The 20,546-nt window shown below is 62.6% G+C and overlaps 4 protein-coding genes across 8 annotated transcripts; 2 read left to right on the top strand and 2 right to left on the bottom strand.

Moving 5' to 3' along the window:
• Positions 1-1,905: 1,905 nt before the first annotated feature.
• Positions 1,906-3,758, top strand: DCXR (dicarbonyl and L-xylulose reductase). Its single transcript, XM_033090596.1, has 8 exons — positions 1,906-2,072; positions 2,144-2,241; positions 2,725-2,879; positions 2,971-3,013; positions 3,093-3,192; positions 3,270-3,334; positions 3,409-3,526; positions 3,622-3,758. The coding sequence occupies exons 1-8, from the start codon at positions 1,988-1,990 to the stop codon at positions 3,723-3,725; spliced, it is 768 nt and encodes a 255-aa protein (XP_032946487.1). The 5' UTR covers positions 1,906-1,987; the 3' UTR covers positions 3,726-3,758.
• A 1,428-nt stretch (positions 3,759-5,186) lies between these two features.
• RAC3 (Rac family small GTPase 3) lies at positions 5,187-7,954 on the bottom strand. Of its 3 annotated transcripts, none has more exons than XM_033089102.1 (6): positions 7,511-7,954; positions 6,871-6,942; positions 6,577-6,694; positions 6,382-6,444; positions 5,815-5,978; positions 5,187-5,662 (listed from the first exon to the last, which is right to left on the bottom strand). In XM_033089102.1, exons 1-6 carry the CDS (start codon positions 7,543-7,545, stop codon positions 5,602-5,604), a joined length of 513 nt encoding a protein of 170 aa, XP_032944993.1. In that variant the 5' UTR covers positions 7,546-7,954; the 3' UTR covers positions 5,187-5,601. The 3 variants fall into 3 exon arrangements, with proteins under 3 accessions (XP_032944993.1, XP_032944992.1, XP_032944991.1); XM_033089101.1 differs by having other exon boundaries at positions 5,819-5,978; positions 7,511-7,938; XM_033089100.1 differs by lacking the exon at positions 7,511-7,954 and having other exon boundaries at positions 5,819-5,978; positions 6,871-7,359.
• A 304-nt stretch (positions 7,955-8,258) lies between these two features.
• Positions 8,259-15,810, bottom strand: LRRC45 (leucine rich repeat containing 45). 2 transcript variants are annotated; one of them, XM_033090852.1, is made up of 17 exons: positions 15,101-15,810; positions 14,720-14,781; positions 14,293-14,363; positions 13,825-14,003; positions 13,529-13,657; positions 12,499-12,611; positions 12,096-12,154; positions 11,721-11,798; positions 11,322-11,457; positions 11,157-11,234; positions 10,959-11,070; positions 10,773-10,843; positions 10,259-10,351; positions 9,955-10,047; positions 9,295-9,465; positions 9,075-9,222; positions 8,259-8,825 (listed from the first exon to the last, which is right to left on the bottom strand). In XM_033090852.1, exons 1-17 carry the CDS (start codon positions 15,318-15,320, stop codon positions 8,629-8,631), a joined length of 2,010 nt encoding a protein of 669 aa, XP_032946743.1. In that variant the 5' UTR covers positions 15,321-15,810; the 3' UTR covers positions 8,259-8,628. The 2 variants fall into 2 exon arrangements, with proteins under 2 accessions (XP_032946743.1, XP_032946742.1); XM_033090851.1 differs by having other exon boundaries at positions 9,295-9,468; positions 15,101-15,808.
• A 40-nt stretch (positions 15,811-15,850) lies between these two features.
• On the top strand, positions 15,851-19,880 carry CENPX (centromere protein X). 2 transcript variants are annotated; one of them, XM_033090854.1, is made up of 5 exons: positions 15,851-16,111; positions 18,677-18,728; positions 18,904-18,957; positions 19,214-19,287; positions 19,416-19,880. In XM_033090854.1, the coding sequence occupies exons 1-5, from the start codon at positions 15,866-15,868 to the stop codon at positions 19,428-19,430; spliced, it is 441 nt and encodes a 146-aa protein (XP_032946745.1). In that variant the 5' UTR covers positions 15,851-15,865; the 3' UTR covers positions 19,431-19,880. The 2 variants fall into 2 exon arrangements, with proteins under 2 accessions (XP_032946745.1, XP_032946744.1); XM_033090853.1 differs by having other exon boundaries at positions 19,214-19,302.
• The last annotated feature ends 666 nt before the right edge of the window (positions 19,881-20,546 follow it).

Here is a 20,546-nt window from a genome sequence, read left to right as displayed (position 1 = left end):
AATCCAGCTCCTCTTCAGGCACACCTCCCCCCACAAGACCACCCCTGAGAGGGCAGCCCACGCTGGGGAGGAGCTTCCTACTGTCCCTGGCCAGAATCCAGGCACAGCAGAGAGGGACTTGCAGCCCCGCACGGTGGTTCCAGTTGTGCTGGCCTGGGTCAGGGCCTCATGTGGCATGTGCTATCCGGAAGGCTGGGCATGGGTGTCAGTCAGCTGGGCTGGGCTGTGTCGGACCCTGGGCCACGGACAGGGGATGAGGGGCTAGGGTGGGGCCCTTCAGGCAAACATACTGCTGAGCTGGCCGAATACAGGGCACACAGTGGGGGTGGGGAGTGCTGAGAGTGCTTCTGGCCAGCGGGAGGGCCTCCCAGAGCAGGATCTGCACCAAAGCTGGCTTGGGGCAATCCAGCTGGCCCACCAAGGATTGCAGGACAAGTGAAGGGGTTTCGATACCATTCTGGGGGCAAGAAGCCGCTGAGGGATCTGCATGTGGGCCTTTCAGGAAGGACATTCTAGGCCTCTGGCAGGCAGAGAGCAGGGTCCAAGGTTAGAAGGATCAGGCAGGGTTTGCAGGGCGGCAGAGGGCGCGTGCATGCATGTGTGTGTGCGCACACTATACCACAGGCCAAGCTTCATGGGGAGGACTCTCTTTACTGTCTTCCAGGGGCCTCTCAAATCTGTGCCTCGTGCTGTCCCTGGCCACCCTCTCCTCATTTCTGGGCCCAAAGCCTCAGGTGACCCGGAGGTCTTGGAATCGCCAATTCCCTATTCCTGGCCACAGAAGGTCCTGGGGGCAGTGGTTCTAGACTTTCCCACCATGACCCACAGAGCAAAAAAACTTGTGCAGGGGGAGCCAGTGCACACGTGGGCATGTGTACTTCTGTAACTGACCCTAAAGCCTCAGGAAGCCCTTGCCGGCCGCCGCATCCCCCATGGCCCTGTCCCGCCCATCCTGTGCAAGATTTCTAAAGTGCTGGTGGTCTTGTGGGCTGCAGGATGATTTGGGGGATCTTCGTGGGCATTGGGTACTTCTCCAGGCTTACTTGGTTGTCCAAACTCTTTCCCTCTAGGCACTACCAGTGAGCCACTCCAAGGAATGGGGGCAGGAGGGCATGCAGCAGTCCTTTTTGCCAAAATTTTTTCTTCTCAGAAACAAAACCGGAGGGCCAGCCCGGTGGATCAGGCGGTTGGAGTTCAGTGCTCCTAACGCCGAAGGCTGCCGGTTGGATTCCCACATGGGCCAGTGGGCTCTCTACCACAAGGTTGCCAGTTCAATTCCTCGAGTCCCGCAAGGGATGGTGGGTAGTGCCCCCTGCAACTAAGATTGAACACGGCACCTTGAGCTGAGCTCCCAGATGGCTCAGTTGGTTGGAGTGCGTCCTCTCAACCACAAGGTTTCCGGTAGGACTCCCACCGAGGGATGGTGGGCTGCACCCCCTGCAACTAACAACAGCAACTGGACCTGGAGCTGAGCTGCATGCTTCACAACTAAGATTGAAAGGATAACAACTGGACTTGGAAAAAGTCCTGAAAGTACACACTGTTCCCCAATAAAGTCCTGTTCCCCTTCCCCCTATAAAATATTTAAAAAAACACAAAAAACAGGAAATGTTAGCATTGAGTATTCCAGTTACACGTTCTTTTTGGTATTAATTACCATACTTTTTTTTTTTTTTGTAATATAGTAATCCTCTTGGCAGGGAAAAAGTGCTGGCGAGGACCGGCTAAACCAATTTCACGCCCAGGTGGATGGGTTGCCCTCCTGGCAGTTTGAAGAACCCCGCCCCAGGACCCTGACTGCCCTGTCTCAGCTGCGCCCACTCCTTTTGGCCAATCGCTCCGCAGGGGCGGCTGTTTAAATGTCCCCGCCCGGCGCCCTGCGATTCGCTTCGCTGCACCCCCGCCCCGCCCAGTACCGCCCCGCGCCGCGCAGACTCGGCCCGCGTCCTGGGGACTCGGCGTTCCCCAGGCCTCAGCTTGCGGTTGGATGGCCGCAATGGCAACGCCGGGCAACACCGCCTTGGAGCTGGGGCTCGCCGGCCGCCGGGCGCTCGTCACCGGGGCAGGCAAAGGTGGGCCGGCGGCCGGGGATAGCTGGGGGCGGCTGGGGAGGGGCGCCCGCACTGATCCGCTCTCGCCGCAGGCATCGGGCGCAGCATGGTCCAGGCGCTGCACGCGGCGGGGGTGCAGGTGGTGGCCGTGAGCCGGACCCGGGCCGACCTGGACAGCCTGGTCCGCGAGGTAGGCGCCGACTCGTCCCAGCCCAGCCGGCAGCGGGCGGGGCCGGGGGTGGGTCGGGACGCGCGGCACCAGGTGCTGGGGCTGACCAAGGGCCCCCAGCAAACCCTCGAGGGCGCGCGGACTCCGTGGGCCCCCGAGTGGCCGACAGAACGGCGACATCCCTGGGCTCGGAAGGAGGAAGAAATGGCTGTCTTGCATGCCCGGGCCAGAGGCGCTCAGGCGCAGGGAGGAAATGGACTTTCGGGAGGCGGTGCCAGGCTCCTGGTCCTGAAGCCCTGTATTGCCTAACGGCCTAGAGGCGCGTTAAATCCCCTCCCCCTTCCTCAGGCTGGGATTCTGAGCCCCAGGAAGGTGGCTGGCCCTCGGGGACCCCTGAGTCCTCCCCTTGGTGGGCTGAAAGGTCACCCACACCCAGCCCGCTGTGCCCTTTCTTGGGCATGGAGACTGGTAGCTGTGCCCTCACCACCCAATACGTACACACAGTGCCCGGGGGTGGAGCCCGTGTGCGTGGACCTGAGTGACTGGCAGGCAGTGGAGCGGGCACTGGGCGGCGTGGGCCCGGTGGACCTGCTGGTGAACAACGCCGCTGTGGCAGTGCTGCAGCCCTTCCTGGAGGTCACCAAGGAGGCATTTGACATGTGAGCCTGGGGGTGTGCAGGAACCCTGGGATGTGGGCTGCCCCTGCAGCAGGAGCCCATCCCTGACCAGGGTCTGTCCATTTGCCTGCAGCTCCTTTGACGTGAACCTGCGGGCTGTCATCCAGGTGTCCCAGGTGAGCTGCCTTCATAGCAGGCGTGGGAACTGCTGGGTGACACCAGTTTAGCCTCACTCGCTTCCCTCTGTGATTCCAGATTGTGGCCCGGGACTTGATCTCTCGGGGAGCCCCAGGGTCCATCGTGAACGTGTCCAGTCAGGCCTCCCAGCGTGCAATAAGAAACCACACCATCTACTGTGAGCCCACCTGCCCTGGCCCCACCCCCACCCCCGCCTGCAGCCAGCTCAGACCCCACTCATGCTGCCCCTCGCAGGTGCCGCCAAGGGTGCCATGGACATGCTGACCAAAGTGATGGCTCTGGAGCTCGGGCCACACAAGGTGAGCCCTGCTGGGGTGCCTCCCATCACCCAGCCCATGTACCACCTTGGTGACCCCTGCCTATCCCAGCACAGATCCGGGTGAATGCAGTGAACCCCACAGTGGTGATGACAGCCATGGGCCAGGCCAACTGGAGCGACCCCCAGAAGGCCAAGAGCATGCTGGACCGCATCCCACTGGGCAGGTTTGCTGGTGAGTCAGCCGGAGCCCCCGGCCTGGGTGAGGGCTGGGAGGAAAGGATGGAAGGCAGCCCTCTTCACCCACACCCTGCCCCACCCCGCCTGCAGAGGTGGACAACGTGGTGGACGCCATCCTCTTCCTGCTGAGTGACCGGAGCAGCATGATCACGGGCTCCACTCTGCCCGTGGATGGGGGCTTCCTGGCCAACTGAGCCCCTCCACCCCTCCACCCACACAGCCCTGCTCCATGCTGAGTCCTCCCCACCCCCCCACACCCTCATCCCTCCAATAAACACGATTCTTCTGCCCAGTCTGCACACTGATTCCAAGGTGGCCGGCAAGTGGCCAAAAGATGCAGAGCTGAGGGCTGGTGTAGAAGTGAGTCCCAGGTGGGGAGGCGCCCACTGAGGTTTTTCACATCTGGCCAACTTTCTGGCGGGGGCTGGGAGGTGGGGCTTTCCAGACCGGCTCCCGAGGGTGGTGCATTTGACCGAGGATGGTCTTTGACCCTGTCCAGAGGCCTCTGGGCTGGAAGCAGTGGCGTTTTTAACGAACAGCTCTGGGAGTGCAAGTCTCACATGAATGTGGGTCGAGTCCTTAAAGTTAATGAACAAAAGTGAAACAAGGGGGAGGTATGTTTCAACTTCATTAATTTGTCAGTGACCAGAGCAATGTCTTTGCTGAATCAGATGCCAGTTCTCAAATACTGGGGACATTTCCTCAGCTTTTTGGGGTATTCACAGTGTATAAGGACAACAAACATGGCACACTTTTCCATCACTTGAAGTCTACGTAATTAATCAAGCCCCAGTTGTGGAATTAGCCAATTCCCATGGTGTAAATACTCCCGCCAGTTTGACATTTAGAGCACAGCTGGGAGGGATGTGCAGCCTCCCCCCTTTTATGGTTTCCTCAGCAGATACAGCAGGTATAAATAACCCTGAAAGCATAACTAATGGTAACGTACAAAAGTTTGGAAGTGATGTATTTTGTTTCTAATACAACTAACTGTAAGTTTATGTAATTAATGATGCCTGTTAACAACTGGCTAGCAAAATTCCTGAAAATTGAGCAATTGGATCTACCCAGCCAGTGTGAGCCCCCTCTGCACACCACAAGGGGGAGCCGAGTATGGCCGCCTGCCCTCTGTAGGGCCTCTGTGGTGAGTCCCTGGACCATGGCTGTTGGGCCTTCCCAGGCTGACCCCTGACTGTTTCTGACTTCAGCCACGCCCGCCGGCCCTTCCATTCTCTCCTGCCCACATCACATTTGTCCTGACCGTCACACTTTTGTCTACACCGGTCCTGCCTGACTTTTCTACCTGAATACTCAGCTCAGTGGCCCCAGCCTGGGCGGGTGGAGGGACTGGAGGAGGATGCCCAAATGGCTCCAAGGGGCTTAACTGCGGACTGCCCCCCACCACACCTGCAGTGGAGACAACCTCGATCGCGTGTGCCCATCCCAGAGGCCAGCACTGGGGGCTTTCTTTGTCCAGAAGAGGTTAAATACATTTTCTCTCACTTCGATCTGGGCACCTCTTTTGGGGACTGAGACAACTCAGCAAGCTGTTTTCTCCCTTATTGTCCAGGGTGTGGGGTCAAGCTCACCCCCTCTGGACCCTTGGCTGCGGGGTAGTTAGGGGCAGGCAGGGACGAGCAGGCAGGAGGTGTTGATGGAGAAGGTTTATTGTATAAAATAAGAAAGGGCTGCCCCATCTGGGGCGCAAGGACAGAACCCCCCTCCCCCATTGGGGAAGCCCATCCTGGGGCTGCCCGGGACCCACCCCTGCAGCCTGAGGGAGACCCTGCTCCCTCCTGGCCTCCTGTGGGGGTCAGGGAAGGCTGGAGCCCAGCCCCCAGAAAGGGGAGGCAGAGCGGCCAGGACCCCATTGCCCCAGCCCAGCCCCATGCTTCTTGCCCCTCCCCACCCCCATCACTCCCCACAGCCGACTCAGGGACACTGGACACTCAACACAACAGCAGACACGGGTGGGCGGGGCTGCCCCCAGAAGACGGGCTCTAGAAGACTGTGCACTTCTTCCCTGGCTTTTTCACAGGGGGCGGGCAGAGCACAGCCCGGATGGCCTCGTCAAACACTGTCTTCAGGCCCCGCTGAGTCAGGGCCGAGCACTCCAGGTACTTGACAGAGCCTGGGGACAGCGAGGGAGGGGCCAGCGAGGGGGTGGAGCGTGAGTGAGGGGTCACCGCAGGTGGGGGCACCAGGGGCAGCCTGGTGTCCCCCCCCAGAGCACACCTCCATTGCCTCCGTTTCCCTGCCACTGGCAGGCCTGGTGGAGCCCACTCACCGATCTCGCGGGCCATGGCCAGGCCCTGGGGGTATGTGATGGGTGCCAGCTTCTTGTCCCGAAGCCGCTCGACGGTGTCCTTGTCATCACGGAGGTCCAGCTTGGTGCCCACCAGAAGGATGGGCGTGTGGGGGCAGTGGTGCCGCACCTCTGGGTACCACTGTGGGGATGGAGGCTCTGACCTACCCCTCGGGCTTCTCCCCAGCCTGGCCAAGAGCAGGCCATGGCTCCTCCACCCCCAGATGCACACTTAGCCCTTCCTGCTTACTTGGTGGGGGATAAAAATAACCAGCCAGGAAGCTTCAAGGCCTGTCAAGCTTCCCTTCTCTGAGAGCCTTGCTCACCACCCCTGACCCAACCCCGCCCCCCCACCACCCCTCCGGGCCGTCTGCAGACCCCCTGCCAAGCAGAACAGCCGCCTGTGCTGCCAAAGTCCAATTTGCCTGTGTAGTCTTCAGGTCAGAGACCCTGTCCTGTCAGGACAAGTCCTCTGGGAATACCGCCCCCCCACCCCCCGCACCCCACCGCGGTGTTCAGCCCCGCCCCCCCCAGCCCTGCCCTACCTTGGCTCGCACATTCTCAAAGGAGGCTGGGCTCACCAAGGAGAAGCAGATCAGGAAGACGTCCTTGGGAGGGAGAGAGGGGCCCAGGTGGGAGTGCTCAAGGAGGCTCCAAAGGGCCCTGTCACCCCTGCATCAGGACCTCAGGAACCCCACCCGCGCCACCCGCCTCCTGGGGCTGGCCCTGTCATCACCTACAGTTTGGGGATAGGAGAGTGGCCGCAGCCGGTCGTAGTCCTCCTGCCCGGCGGTGTCCCACAGCCCCAGGTTCACTGGCTTCCCGTCCACCATCACATTCGCAGAGTAGTTGTCAAAACTGCAGAGGCAGAGCAGGAAGGGTCAGCCTAAGCCTCGGGTTCTCAGGCCTGCACAGAATTGAAGCTGTCAGCACCTGGGCCCCACCCGGAAGCCCAGAGCAGGGCCGGCTGGGCCTGACCTCGAACGAAGCCCAGGGGAGCCCGTGCGCAGTGCCCGCCCACCAGCCCCGCTCACACGGTGGGGATGTACTCTCCCGGGAAGGCGTTGGTCGTGTAGCTGATCAGCAGGCAGGTCTTCCCCACGGCGCTGTGGACGGAGGGCAAGCCCACGTTGCTCCCAGGCCGCCTCAGTCCCTCTGCCCAGCGAGGAGAGCCCCCTCCCATGGAGCCACAGGCCAACTTAGGGTTCCTGGGGCGGGGACAGGGGTCCCAGCGCAGCAGTTCCGCAGCAACCTAGGGCTGGGGGAGGACGACCAGGGCGGGCGCGCCTCCGGGCAGCGGAGTGGTGGGCACGGGCTGGGTGGGGCAAGCCGCCTCAGAGCCCCAGGCGGAGTTCCCGCCACCGTGCCACCGGGAGGATGGCAGGGGAGCGAGGGAGGGACCAGCTGAGGGTTCTGCCCAGGTAAGAGGGTTGGCCCCACCCACTGGGCGGCCAGGCGCCGGCCAGGCGGGGGTGCCGGGCAGCATCAGGTGCGCCTGGGCTGGAGGCCTGGCCCGGCGGCCGGCCGGCCGGCCCGGACCCCGCCCCACCGCGCCCTCCTGCGCCACGCGCGCCGCCCGTCTGGCTGGCCGCGCCCCGGAACCGCGCGCCCAGCCCAGCCAGGGTCCTCCCGGCCGCCTCCGCCCCGGCCCGCAGCTCCGCGCCGCGCACTCACCCGTCGCCGACCACCACGCATTTGATGGCCTGCATGGGCGCGGGCCGGGCGGGCGCGGCCGCGAGCCGAGCTGCGGAGAAATGCCCGCGCCGCAGCGGCCGCGGACCTGAGCCGAGCACCAAGCCGAGCGGCCGGAGACAGCCGAGCACCGCCGAGCGCCAGGAGCGGAGACAGCCGAGCGCGGCCGGCGAGGGGCGCGGGCTTTCCGGAGAAATCTGAAGGAGGCAGGACCCGGTGTACACCCCCCGTTTGTCCCCCAGTCCTGGCGACGGCGGCGGGGAGGGGCGGGCAGTCTCTGGTGAGATGCAGGGCTTGGTGCACGGGGGCTCCCTGAGGCCCCTGTGACCCCAGCCAAGGGGCAGTGCCGGCGATTCCCACGCACCTACACATGCGTTGGGTGGTCTGTGTGCACGTGGTTCCTTCTAGGAAAACCAGGGGGTAGGGGCGGCCCACTCTCTGGCCAGGGGACAGCTGGTGACAACTCAGGTGTTTGCAGTCACTGGAGTCCTCCCAAGGTGGGCAGCCCGGGCCCACTGTCCCCCGCCCCTCCTGTATGCTGCATCTCTATTCTCCCTCCCTGGCAGCAGTCCATTAGTAGGGGTGACCCAGCCACACGGGGGTGGGGGGGTGGGGGGTGGGGGTGGAGAGGGGAGGTCTTTCCTGCAGGGCCCAGCAGAGTCTCCTGAGACCCTGCAGTGGTTGGGAGCACCGGCTGAGGTAGTAGAAGAAAGGCACAGGGCTCAAAATGTATCACAAAGTGCAAAAGTTCTGTATTTCAGAACACCCCCAGTGAGCGGTCAGTGCCTGCTGCCTTCGCGGTTACATTGTAAAAGTTGGTTGTAAAACACGGGGCGGGGGGTGGGATAACTCAAGACACCACTCCCCCAGATTTCCATCCATCAGGGGCTCATTTTCTCAAGTACATTGGTGTCTGATGCACTGGCCACTCCAGCCTTCTTGGTCAGCCAGGCTCCGCACCCACCCGGTCAGGCACCCAGGTGGTGAGCTGCAGCAGAACCACGCGCTAATCCATCTTGGCACTGATTTCCAAGCACACCCTCAACGGCCTGTCCCCAAGAGCCACCTTCCTGCCACTCCTGAAGACTGCCTGCCTCCCCTCACTTTTGAGGGCTCAAAGCCCTCAGTGGGGACCCCTGCACGTAAGCCAGGACAGCATTTTGCAGGAAGCTGGCCCTCTGGGCTTCCTCGTCCCGAATCCTGGCCATCTCTGCCTCCTTGAGCCTCAGCTTCTCCCGGAGAGAGGCATTCTCGCTCTCCCTGTCCAGCAGCGCCTCCCGGTGGTCACTCGCGATCACTGCAGGGGAGAAAGAGCAGAGAGAAGAACCACTGGGTGCTGTCTAGGCACTGGGCACTGGCCACTGAAGGTGACCACCGAGAAGCCAGGCGGGGCTTGCACGGCATTCGCTGGATGCAGACACACTCAGCTCCCCATGCCAGCGCCTCTGGGAGTTGAGACCCAGGCTCAGCTGCAGCCCAGCAGCCTGTCGGATAACCCACCAAGGTGCTGCAGAGGTGGCATGGAGAGGCTCGGGGCTCAGCTCACCTTTTAGCTGGCGCTCCAAGGCTGCCACCTTCTCTCTCAATGCTTCCTGGGCTGTCAGCTCAGCCTGCAAGCGGCCATTCTGCTCCTGAAGCTCCACCCGCACCCTGGTCACCTCAGCCACCTTTTCTTGGTCCTTGTTCCTCAGCTCCTGCCAGGCATGGTCAGTGAGGTATCAGCTGGGCGCCATGGGCACCCCAGGGGCCCGCAAAGTCCCAGCTACCTGCTGCAGCTCCTCCAGCCGCCGCGTCAGGCCCTCCACCTGCAGGCCCAGCTGGCTGGCCCGCGCCTGGGCCTCAGCCACGGTCTGCCTCTGCTGCAGGCAGGTGCCCTGTGCCTCGTCCCGTGCCTGTGCCAGCAGCCGCAGCTTCTCCTCCAGGTGACCCAGGCGCTGCTGCTGTGGGTGCAGAGAGGGGCTGGTGAGCAGCAGGGGCCGCAAGGTGGCCCAGAGCTCAGGTGTGCAGTGGCTGTCGGGGAGGGGTGACCTCCTCGGACCCAGGGGAGCTTTCATTTGCAACCGGCAAACCGCAGCTTCACTCAAGCCACTGTTCATTAACCGGACCGGGCTCACCTAGCGTGAGCCTGGCACAGGCATCCCTTCCTGGCTCCCCTCCCCCGCTCCCAGGAGAACTCCACCCTGCCCTCTGGTGCACATGGCCAGCCCCCTTCCCCCAGCTCAGGGACGGATGACAGTGGCTTTGTGGGGAGTAGTACCTACGGGACAAGTGTCCTGCTGTGACTCTTCCCTACCCCCTGCACCCCTGGAGCTCCTGTCCCCCAGTCTCCCCGACCCCCATCTCCCCCTACAGAGCCAGCGGGGCAGCTCACACCAGCCCCTCAGGCCCCACTCTGGTGGGCACTGTGGGCAGTGGGCTGGGCTCACCTCCTCCAGTCGGACTTGGTTCTTGGCCTTGATGAGCTCCTCCTCGGCCTGGCCACGCTCGCTGAGCGCCACGGCCTTCACTCGGCTCAGCTCCTGCACCGCAGACAGCAACCACTGAGCCTGCGCCTCTGGCCCCCCACCAGCCCCGAGGGCTTTGCTCTAGGCGAGGTGTCCACGGCCAAGGGAGTCCTCATGACACCTTACCAAGTCCCCCTGGCCTCACGGGGACATTGGTGGGTGGGTCCCCAAGGGGGCTTGATGAGGCGGAGAAACAGAAGGGGTGTCCAGCGCAGCACGTGCTCACCTCCTCTAGGGACAGCCGCGCAGCCTCCAGCCTCTGCACCCTCTCCTGCATGGCCCTCTCGGTCTCCTCCAGATGGCGAGTCATGTGCTCCACCTGGCCAGGTGCACAGCGGGTGCGGGGCTACAGGCCGGCTCCCCAGCCTCTCTGGTGGGCTCCCCACCCTGGGAGGCAGGCCAATCTTGGGGACCCTGTTCCTTTCAAGGGGTGGCCCTGAGTGGCTTCATAGGAAGTGGAGATGGAGGCACATGCCAGCACCACGCCCCAGATGGCATGGAGCACACAGCCACCTGTGCTGTGGCCCCAGAGCAGCTGGGGTCCCTTTTAGAGTCTGGTCAGATTCTGGGTCTGGCATCTGCTGGGGCTGGTGGAGAACCGCCACCCCGCACCCCAAGGCTGGTGAGCGGAGCCCGGCCAGGGGTGTACTTTGGGGACACTAGGCCACACTGAGACATCTGCAGGCCCCAGGCAGGCAGTGGAGGGAGAAAGAAGCCACATGACACCACTAAGAAGGCACCTCCTTGAAGCGCAGATGCTCCGAGTCCTCCAGGCTCTGCCGAGACCTCTTCTTCTCCAGTTCCAGGCGCTCTGGAAGCCCGGGGGAAAGCGTGGAGGGGCTCCTCGGGGGGCCGCATTCCCGTGCCCCCATGCCCCCACCCACCCCAGACCATGGGCTCCCAACCCCAGGGCTCTCAGTGCACACCCTCAGCCTGGATGGCCCGCATCTTGAGCTCGGCCGACGTGTTGGTCAGCTCCTGCCTGGTCAGGAACAGCTGCTCCTGCTGTGACTTCACCTTCCGCTCCAGCTCATCTACCTGGAAGCCCGCACCGTGGGAGGAAAGGTTTGGCCCAGCCCATGCCCACCCCGGGCTCCCGGGGGCCTGGCCCCACGCCTCCACACCTGGTTTCGCAGAACCAGGTTCTTTTCATTGGCGGCAGACAAGTCTCTGAGCAGAGTAGATTCCCGCTCCGCAGCTTCCTAAAGGTGAGAAGGGGAAGGGCACCACCGGTCACCGGCCACCACGCACCGCCTGCTTGCTCGGCGCCCGCCCCACTGCCTGCCCACCTGCTGCTCCAGCCTGTGCTCCTTGGCCTGCCTCTGTACTAGGCTCCGGTGCTCCTGCTCTGCGGTGGCCAGGAGCTCCCCCAGGTCCTGGGCCTTCTGCTCTGACAAAGCCAGGGCAGCCTCAGCCATCTGCAGCCTGCAAGGAAGGAAGGGCCAGCCCCACCACAGCCCCTCTGTGAAACCCGCCACAGCCTTGCAAAGGCCTCCTGTTCACTCTTGCCAGGCCACTATTCACCCCAGCTAGTGTTTACCTCCTCCAAGAAGCCCTCCGGGGTTCTCGTGCAGCCACTTCCCACCTTTACCTTGTACATGGGGACTCGGGTCCTTGTCACGTGGGCATTGTCTCTAAAGTGTTGTGAAACTACCCTGTTGCCCCCCTCTTGCCCCTGCTCCACTCACTTGGCCTTGAGGGCATTGACGATGGACTGCCTCTCATTCAGGGCTTCTTGAAGCTGCCCCATGCGTGCTGCCGATGTCCTGTGGGCAGAGAGCAGGGTCAGACAAACTCAAACCCCAGAGCCCTCCAGGCCCTCGGCCCTGCTGGCAGCTGCCCTTCCTCCCACTTATCCCACACTCCAGGTACTGGGCTGAGGAAGTGCTCTGTGCTCCCTGAAACCTCCAGCCAACTTCCTCAGAAAGCACATGCTATGACCTCATCCATAGGCAAGTGACAAGGCTCAGGTTAGATCCCCCCAAGGCCGGAGCCAGGACGTGAACCCTGGGTACTCCAACCAAACCCCAGCCCTGCCTCCCACGGTCCTGGGCCAAGCTTACCTGGTGCTTCTTGCCAACTCCTCTCGCTGCTTATCAATCGTCTCCATCAAGTCCAGAAACTGGGGACAGACACAGCCAGAGATCTGTCAGGGCCCAGAGTCTGCCTGCTCCCGTCAGGTGGGAAGGAGAGTAGATGCCCACCAAGGCAGCAGGACAGCAAAGGAGGATGGCTCTTGCACATGGAGGCCCAGATGCCCCCAAAGGAGCCTGTCCACCTGCCTGGCTGGAAGGGGTCAGACCAAGAGACCACCGCCTGGGCCTGGGTGTCAGCCGCTTGGAGAGAGTCCAGGGCCCAGAGAAAGGAAAGGTGGCAAGGCATAGAGGCCTTGGGGGGCCATTCATTCACGCAGGCAGGGTGGGGGCCAGGGTGAGGCTCTGTGGTCAAAGGCGGCTCCGTTCTCACCTGCTTGGACTTCTCTTCCTGAAGGTGCCTCACTTCCTTGCTGAGCACACGGGCGCGGGCCTGGTTCTCCCGGAAGGTAGCCTCCCGGTCCTGGTTGTGGTCCATGGCTTGCTCTGTCAGAAGGAGCTGAGTTACCCACCAGGGGCTGCTCAGCCTTGGGGGTGGCCAAGAGCCGGCCCTGCCCCGTGCCCAGGAGCCAGCCATCTGGGAATCACGACTATTCGAGGTAGTGTCACCCACAAATCTGGTAGACCCCTAGTGCACTAGGGATGAAAGCCTTCAGTGGCGGTGGGGTGGGGGCGACAGTGGGGCCAGGAACCTGGGAGGCACCAGGTGCAGGGGGCATGCACATGGAGAGGAGCACTTGGGCTCCCTCCCAAAGGTCAAAGGTGGCTGTATGACTTTTAACAGGCAGCATTTGGAGAGGGACCAGCCAGAGGCTGCTGTGGAGTCACACTATTACAACAGCGGGGGTGACCCAGAGGTAGGCCAAGAATGGAGAAGCTGGAGATGACACAGGTCGGGTAGACCCAAAGGGAGGTGGTGACCTGCGCAGAATTCCAGCCAAAGCTTGGGCCCTTGGGTCGCTGGTGCTGTGGGCAGGATGAGGAACCACAGGGAGTGGCAGAGTGTTTTGCTGGGACTGGGGTTGAGGTGTCCAGGTCATGGACAGGAGGGGACCGTGCAGGCTGTGGCCTGGACCTGGTGGCCCCATTCCCACATGGCTCTTGGGCACAGCCACAAACTCAAGTGTGATGAGGGCAGATGCCACTTGAGGCAGCAGCACAGCCATCAGGGCAAGGCCCCAAGCCACATTGCCTCAGCTTCCTCATCTGTGAAATGGGTGACCCTGCCCCACCCCACCTTGGTGGATTTAAGAACAGACAGTGAGTGCCGTGCCAGCCCGCTGCCACCTCTCCTTCTGCGAGCTCTCACCCTCCCTCTTCCTCTGTTTCTAATTTAGGCTGCCTTCAGGATGCGTCTGCATGCCCCCTGGAGCCTGGGCCTCCGGCTTTATGCATGCCCCTACCCACGGCTCTGAGGACATCACTGGGGACGTTGTTCCCAGCCAGCTCCAGCCTCCACAGGGTTCTGTTGCTCGGCAGAGAGCTCACCAGGGCACGGCCACCCAGGAGGCCGATGTTATTCCAGCGCAAGTCTGGAAGAGATACCTGTTATCACCAGACGGAAGGCACCTGGGGTGCGGGCCCAGCCCAAAAGCTTCCCTGGGGGAATCGCCCAAAGAGCAGGAGCCAGCCTGGTTCTCCCCACCCGCTTCGCCACCCCTTGCTTTGGGAAGCCAGACAGTGGTCTGCCGGGCCTCACCCAGCTGCTGGAGGCTGGTGTTGCTCTTCAGGGCCAGGGCCAGTTCCTCTGCACCCTTGTGACTAATCTGGTTGTTGCGTAGGTCCAGCTGCCGCAGGGTGCTGTTGGCCGCCAGGGCGCCGCAGAAGGTGGCGAAGGCATCTTCCCACGTGCCCAAGTTGTTCCACTCCAGGGTGAGGCTGTGGGAAGGGTGGACATGAGCTGCGTGGCCCCAGGAGTGCCCTGCTCCCACAGGGTCCAGGGGGCTTGAGGAGGGACGCAGGCCTGGGGTCTCCGGCAGGAAGCCTTGAGTCCCGTGAGTATCTTGTACCCGTCCACTCCCTGCAGATGGACAGATGGGAAACAGACAACTGGCCGGAAGGAGTGAAGGAATGAACTCTTGGGTTGCAGAACCCTGTCCTCTGGGGCCAAGCCTGAACCTGCAGAGAAAGAGGGGTTTGGGGGCGGGTGGGGCCAACGCCACCTTACCTCTGAATGGACTTGTTCTGTCGGAGGAGTCTTCCTAGAGCCTCGGCCCCTGCAGCCCTGAGGTTATTGCCCTAGGACAGGAAGAGACAGAGCAGGCACATTGTCCTGGCCAGGCTCGGGCGCGTGTACTCCGACAGGCCCTGCAGGCGGGGTTGAGGCCAAGCATAAACTCTGGCCAGAAGGTCTGGCTCCTTTCAGACGCTTCCTTCCCTGACTGCACTCCTGCTGTGGGCTCGGTCAGTGTGCTTACGGGGACACTCTGGAACTCATATTCCCACCCTCCAAACCCCCACACATTCACGAGACCACCAGGAAACGGCACGGAACCCTGTGTGCCAACAGTACTTACAAACGGTGTCTCTGGCCACTGCCCACACCCCATGGCCTCCCTCCCCTCAGGTGGCATGTCCAAAGGCAGTCACCTCACCTTTAGATCCAGAAACTGAAGGACAGTGTTGGCGCACAGCCCCTGGAGCAGCAGTATGGCCCCTGTGAGGGGCAGAGCAGTCACTCTCTGTCCCTGGTGGCCAGAGCACACTGTGACTCTCCTAAGGCGGGATGCTAAGGCTTCTCTTTTACAAAGAGAAACTGCTCTCTGCTCCCAGGTTTCAAGGGACCCTGCTGCTTGCCTTAACTATAGAGCACAAGGGGGAGGGGGGAGTCCGCCCAAAGAGGTAGATGCAATGGTGCAGCAGTGGAGCAGGGGGCAGACAAAGCCAGGGAAGGCTGCCCTGAGGCAAAGGGCTTGAACCCAAGCCGGCTATGAGGTTGCCAGGGCTGCCCGGCCCCAGCCGCCCATGGTGCCCACCTTCTTCGCTCAGCATGCAGTCGCTCAGGACGAGCTCAGTCACAAAAGCCTCCTTCTGCAGCAGCTTGCCCAGGGCCCCGCAGGTGTCAGCTGTCAGGCTCTGCGTGGCCAGGTCCAGCCGGCCCCGCGGCACCTCGTGCAGGCGCTGAAGGACAGTCTCCTGGGGCTCGGCCCCACTCTCCTTGCACAGCCGGCTGTAGGAGCGCCGGATTTCCTCCATGTCCCTGGGGTGCCAGCAGGGCTGCCTCAGCACGCTCCTAGAGCCAGACCTCACCGTGTGGCAGCAGCCAGCGACGCGGGAAGCCGAAGCTGGGGGAAGGGGACTGCTGGCCCCGCTGCGGGACTGCTCTCCTGCTGGCAGTAGGGCAGGGCTTCTCCCCTGGGGGCAGACAGGGACTCCGAGCAGCTCAATGTGGGGCTCAACGACCCCAGGTCCGACCTCGGCAGCCGAGGAACGAAGAACAAACTGAGTTGTTTCTACACGCGGGCGGCCCCAGGAGTGCAAGGATGGCCAGAGGACCGCCCGAGCATGGGGCCGACGCGGGAACGGAGATCCCTCGGGGCTAGGGCCTCCCGCGACGGGGCCGGTCCAGGCATCGCGCGTACCCTCGCGCCCCCAGTAGTCGCGCCACCGGCCCCTGCTCCCGGCGGCGGTGCCCGCCGCGGCGCCTCAGTAACCAGGAAGAGCAGGGAACGCCGGGAAAGGCTGGCAGAAACTACAACTCCCAGGAGACTTTGCGGAGGAGGGGCGCTCGCCGCGGGCTAATGAGGGCGAGGAACGGGCACGCGTTGCGGGCCTCCAGCCGGTGGAGCCAAGGCAGCGCTCTCACGGCCCATTGGATGGGGGGAATAGGGGTGGGGCTTCGGAGGGCGCGCTCCGGGGTGATTGGCTGGAGGATCGGGGGCGGGGCTGGAAAGGCGCGCTCAGGGCTCATTGGCGGGGGACCGGGGCTGCGGAGGGCGCGCGACGCGGCGCGGGTCATGGAGGCAACCAGCTCTGGCTTCCGGAAAGTGAGAAAGGGGACGATGCGGGGGCGGATGATGGTGGTGGGGACACTGCGGCGGGACCCCACGCGTGACACACGTGTAGGCCTTGGGCCAGCCCCGGCGCTGCGTGCGAGTGCCTTCTAGGGCGAGCCCATTCCCAGAATCCAGCCACGACCCCACCCCGCGCGTCCTTCGCCCTCCGGGGTGGAGTCCCGCGGCCCGGTGGCAGAAGGTCGAGTGGTCTGGGGCAAGAGGGAGCGGGTCTGCAGAAACTGGGCGGGCAGAGGTGGGCGCCGCGACGGCGGAAATGCAGGGGACCTCAGAGAGGAGCCTGAGCCTGCCGGCCACGCCCCGCTGCCGCGGATCCGGCGGGGCTTTTCTTTTCCCTAAACCGCTTGGCGTAGGGCACCGTTCCGCCCAGCGCGCTGACACTGCCACATACCCGCATAGCCTAAAGCTTCCTTTGGTCTGCCCCGTCACTCGAGCCCTGTGCTGTGTGTCTCACCTGAGCCAAGTTAAAGCCCAGCTGAAGCTGCGTTTCGGGGCAGCACGTTTATCTAGGTTCGGTCTGGCGTGGGGGGGGAGGGGGCTACAAGTCCTTTTAGTAACACCCTGGCGCAGTCATGCACTGTTACGTGCACTGACATAGATTAGCCCATTTAACGCTTACCACCCCTAGGAGAAGGTAGTACTATCCCCACTTACCCGGGGAGAAACGAAGCAGGCCTGTGGGGAGTGCCGCACTGGGTGCGTAGCATGTCCACTGGCTCCCACGCCTGAGGCTGCGACTAGTTTATGAATCTGGCTTTGTTGCTCTATCCTAAAGGTAGGTGGCACTGAGTCCTTGAATCAGGAAGGTGTGCGCGGAGGGCCTGTGGACCTTTGTGAGCTGGGGAGGGAAGGAGGCTCTCAGCACCTGTGTCCCTCCTGACCCCAGTGGGGACTTCAGCCTTGCAGAGGCATGGGGACTGCTTTCGGGTTCACCTGCTGCCTCAGTCCCCTCTTTATCACCCAGGATCGTGGCTCAGCCCTGGCCCAGAAGGGGTTAATCACCTAAAAGGGGATGTCATTGAGGCTGGGTGATCCACCATGGTGGCTGTGAGACACCTCCCCCCCACACACACACACACCTTGTAACAGCTGGAGAGGGGAGCACAGGGCTTGGCCTTCATCAGGCCGACGTGGACAGCTCTGCAGTCCTGGCGCCACAGGCTCTGGCCAGAGCTGTGCTCATTGTGGATGAGGGTGATGGAGGGAGGGGCAGTGGTGCCAACGTGCAGTGGGACAGAAGCTGAACTCATCCCAGTTCCCATCCTGCTGAGTTCATGTCACTTGTTTGTTTGGAAATTGCCACTCCCAGTTGGTACTGACCCCTTTAGTTAGCGCTTCCTGGGAGTCTGGGAGCAGGTGGGGCAGTAGAGCCTTCTGAGCCATTCCTGGTAAGTGGCAAGAAGGACCAGCAGGTGGCACCAAGCTCACGCAGCCACTGCTGGGACGGCCAGGCCTGTGTCTTCCCCTAGTGACGTGGTAAGTTTATCCTTCTGAGCCTGGGCCACACCGGTGTCCACTCCACTCTGCTCCTGAGCTTTGCTCAGCTGCACAGGCGAAGCCGTGTGACCTCCCGTGGCTACGGGGAGGCCTGGCCAATCCCCAGCTCACCTTCCCTGCAGAACAGTCCATTTTGTTTCTGAGCTCCTGGTCGCCGCTGCTGCTGTCCTCCTGCCTCCCCAGGCGCTCTGCTGGCTCCTGCCCTGGGAAGCCTTTCATGGTCCATCCACATGCTGCCACCTCCCAAATCTTCGTCGTCAGCTCCAACCTTCTGGAAGGCCCCTCGGCTCCAGCCACCCACCGGGCTGCTTTGCTTGGGCATCTGAAGCATGTCCTTCACTCACACGTGTCCTAAGTTGAGCTCCGGAGTCCCTGGTCCCCAGAACCCATCTCCACCCACAGCCCCCATGTTTGTGGAGTGGCCCCATCTTTTGGGGACTCAAGCCCCTGCCTTGTGGAGTCTTGGCCTGGACCTGCCCATGTCCTATTCATGTCTGTCAGGAAGCCCTGCAGATCCCCCCGGGCTCTGTTCTCCATGCCCACCGCCCACTGACCAAACAGCCAGGTCTCTGCCCAGTGCTGTGGTCCCCAGAGCACTCATCTCATAGGAAGACTCCTTCCTTCACCTCTCCAGGGAGGGACTGCAGATGGAACTGACCCGGCACCTGAACCAGGTCTGGCGCAAGCTGTATGGTGTTGGGCATGGACAGACCTGTGGAGGGGCCCAGCATGGGAACAGCCACCTCCTGCCCCTCACAGGGAGTGCTTTGGCCCCGGGGAGGGAACACCACTCTCTCCTGGATTCCAGGAGAGGGACAGGCTGGCACCTGGGCTGCTCCCACCTGCCTGCCACATGTGTCTAATTTCTGGTCCTGGAGGCATCCACAGGGAGGTTTCTCCCACCGTCCAGTCCCCCACCCAGAGGACAGGGCATTTCAGGCCACAAATTACAACCCCTTCCCACCCGGAACGAAAAGCCTAAGGGGTCTGCAGCATTTGGGGGGGGGCAGTGAGCCACTGACATCCCGCTGGTCCCCCCAGGAACTTGTGAGCAAACTGCTGCACCTGCATTTTAAAGATGACAAAACCAAAGGTGTGTAAGTATGGGGATGCTGGAAGCGGGGCTCGGGGTGGGGCTGCCAGCTCTGTGTGGGCCACCGGGGACGAGGAGGACCCAGGTCAGAAGTGGGGGTGTGGGGGAGCCTGCAGCCCCTGGGCAGGTTGACAGCAGGGTGCAGCCCTGTGACCTGCGCCTCTCCACCTTGCAGTTGGCGGAGATGCACTGCTGCTCATGGCAGAGTTGTTGAAGATCTTCGTCTCGGGTGAGCTGAAGGACCCCACCTTGCCCAGACTGCTCGTCCCGTCTGCATTTTCCAGTGGAGAAACCAAGTGACGCATTTTCCCACATTACCCTTTAGGCTCTGTGTCCCTGGAAAGCTCCATGTTTCAGGGGCCACAACCTTGGACTCCTGAGCTGCCAGCCAGCAGGGGCAGGGAGGCAGCTGGGGCTGAGGCCCAGGGGCATTGGGGTTCAAGCCCCCCAGCCTTCTGCACCTCTTGCTTCTCTTTTCACTGCAGAAGCGGCCATCCGCAGTGTCCGGCAGGCCCAGGCAGAGGACCTGGCCCGTGTGGATGTGGAACAGCTGGAGAAGGTGCTGCCTCAGCTGGTAGGTGGGCAGGGGAGGGGCGATTTCATGGGTCTGTCCCTGTGCCACCCTCCCAGGAGCAGGGCTTGGCCATGGCTGGCACCTGTGAGGCTGAGTGCTCCTGTCCCCCACAGCTTCTGGACTTCTAGGGGTTTCCACCCTCACTCCAGCCGACTGCCTGCCTGCATCATGGCCCAGCCCCATGTCCACGTGTCTCCTGTGGCCTCTGGCTTCAGACAGGGAAGAGGCTGCTGATCCCTGACTCTCCTACAGCCCTGAAACTGAGCCAGTCTCAGCAAACGCACCCCTTTCCCTCACATCCTCCTCTCTGCCCACGACAGCCTGACTGTAGCAGAGGTCACTGTGGGGGGGCCAGCCCATGGTGAGCACCGTGTTGGGGTAGGAGCCCTGGGAAGCACGTGCCAAGGGAGAAGTGGGGGCTGTCTTCCACAGACCAGCAGAGCTGCAGCCCTGCCACCCCGACATCAAAGCTGGTGTGTCAACTCCTAGCCATGTGATACTCGCTTGGAAGCTGCTTCTCTGAGCTATAGATTTGTCCTCAGAAAGCACCACCAATAAACCAAAACTGCTTCTCTCAGGCCCGGCCTCCGTGTTGCCATTAATCACCCAAAGTCAAGTTGCTTCAAAGCCGCCTCGCCCCCATCCATCTTGGTAGGACGAAAGCAATGCTAAGGACAGAATAATAAACAGCATGTGTAAGCCCTGCTTTGGGCCGTGAGACGGGCTGTGAAATCGGAGCCCTTGCACACGTGGCCACTGGTCTGGAGAAGGTGGTGCTGCCACGGGTTGCCTGACTGTGGGGTTCCCCTGGCTGGCAGGCAGACGGGAATGAGGGTGTGGGCAGGGTCTGCTGGTGGGATGTTTGGGTGGCAGAGACCTGGAGACCAGTTGCCAGGCCCTGGGCAATGCCAGGGATGGCAGGTCAGCCTCAGGCCACGCCCACCTGGGAGACTGGGGTGGGGACATGCTAGAAGCCAAGGCCAGGTCTGGGAGGCCTGCCTGCCCTCAGGTGCTCAGGGGTCCCCAGGGCCCGGCTCCCAGCCTCCGCCTCCCCACCCTGCAGCACCCATCTCCCTCTCGTTTTGACAGTGCCCAGGACGGGAAACACCCAGAGGACCCTGGGCCGAGATGGGACACTGGGGAGGGCCGTCCAGGTGGGACAACAGCTGCCCCACGCAGAGCCACCCCACCTGCCTTGGGGATCCAGGGGAGGGCATGCGGGGCAACCTCAGCCCCCATCCCTG

This window comes from Rhinolophus ferrumequinum, chromosome 21 (assembly GCF_004115265.2).
Source record: "Rhinolophus ferrumequinum isolate MPI-CBG mRhiFer1 chromosome 21, mRhiFer1_v1.p, whole genome shotgun sequence".
Taxonomy (NCBI): domain Eukaryota; kingdom Metazoa; phylum Chordata; class Mammalia; order Chiroptera; family Rhinolophidae; genus Rhinolophus; species Rhinolophus ferrumequinum.
Note: the sequence above shows the minus strand (reverse complement) of the source record. Positions and strands in the feature narration are given on the sequence as shown.

Coding starts and splice junctions, on each gene's coding strand:
- LRRC45 (XM_033090851.1), bottom strand. CDS start 15,320: ATGGAGGAAATCCGGCGCTCCTACAGCCGGCTGTGCAAGGAGAGTGGG. Junction 10,352..10,772: donor AGCATCTGCGCTTCAAGGAG/GTGCCTTCTTAG, acceptor GCACCTGGCCAG/GTGGAGCACATGACTCGCCA. Junction 9,469..9,954: donor ACCAAGTCCGACTGGAGGAG/GTGAGCCCAGCC, acceptor CTGCACCCACAG/CAGCAGCGCCTGGGTCACCT.
- CENPX (XM_033090853.1), top strand. CDS start 15,866: ATGAGGGCGAGGAACGGGCACGCGTTGCGGGCCTCCAGCCGGTGGAGC. Junction 16,112..18,676: donor CCAGCTCTGGCTTCCGGAAA/GTGAGAAAGGGG, acceptor TGGTCCCCCCAG/GAACTTGTGAGCAAACTGCT. Junction 18,958..19,213: donor GTTGAAGATCTTCGTCTCGG/GTGAGCTGAAGG, acceptor TTTTCACTGCAG/AAGCGGCCATCCGCAGTGTC.
- RAC3 (XM_033089100.1), bottom strand. CDS start 7,019: ATGGGAGGGGGCTCTCCTCGCTGGGCAGAGGGACTGAGGCGGCCTGGG. Junction 5,979..6,381: donor TTGAGAATGTGCGAGCCAAG/GTAGGGCAGGGC, acceptor CCATCCCCACAG/TGGTACCCAGAGGTGCGGCA. Junction 5,663..5,818: donor GGCCATGGCCCGCGAGATCG/GTGAGTGGGCTC, acceptor CGCTGTCCCCAG/GCTCTGTCAAGTACCTGGAG.
- DCXR (XM_033090596.1), top strand. CDS start 1,988: ATGGCCGCAATGGCAACGCCGGGCAACACCGCCTTGGAGCTGGGGCTC. Junction 2,073..2,143: donor CGTCACCGGGGCAGGCAAAG/GTGGGCCGGCGG, acceptor CTCTCGCCGCAG/GCATCGGGCGCAGCATGGTC. Junction 3,014..3,092: donor CTGTCATCCAGGTGTCCCAG/GTGAGCTGCCTT, acceptor CTGTGATTCCAG/ATTGTGGCCCGGGACTTGAT.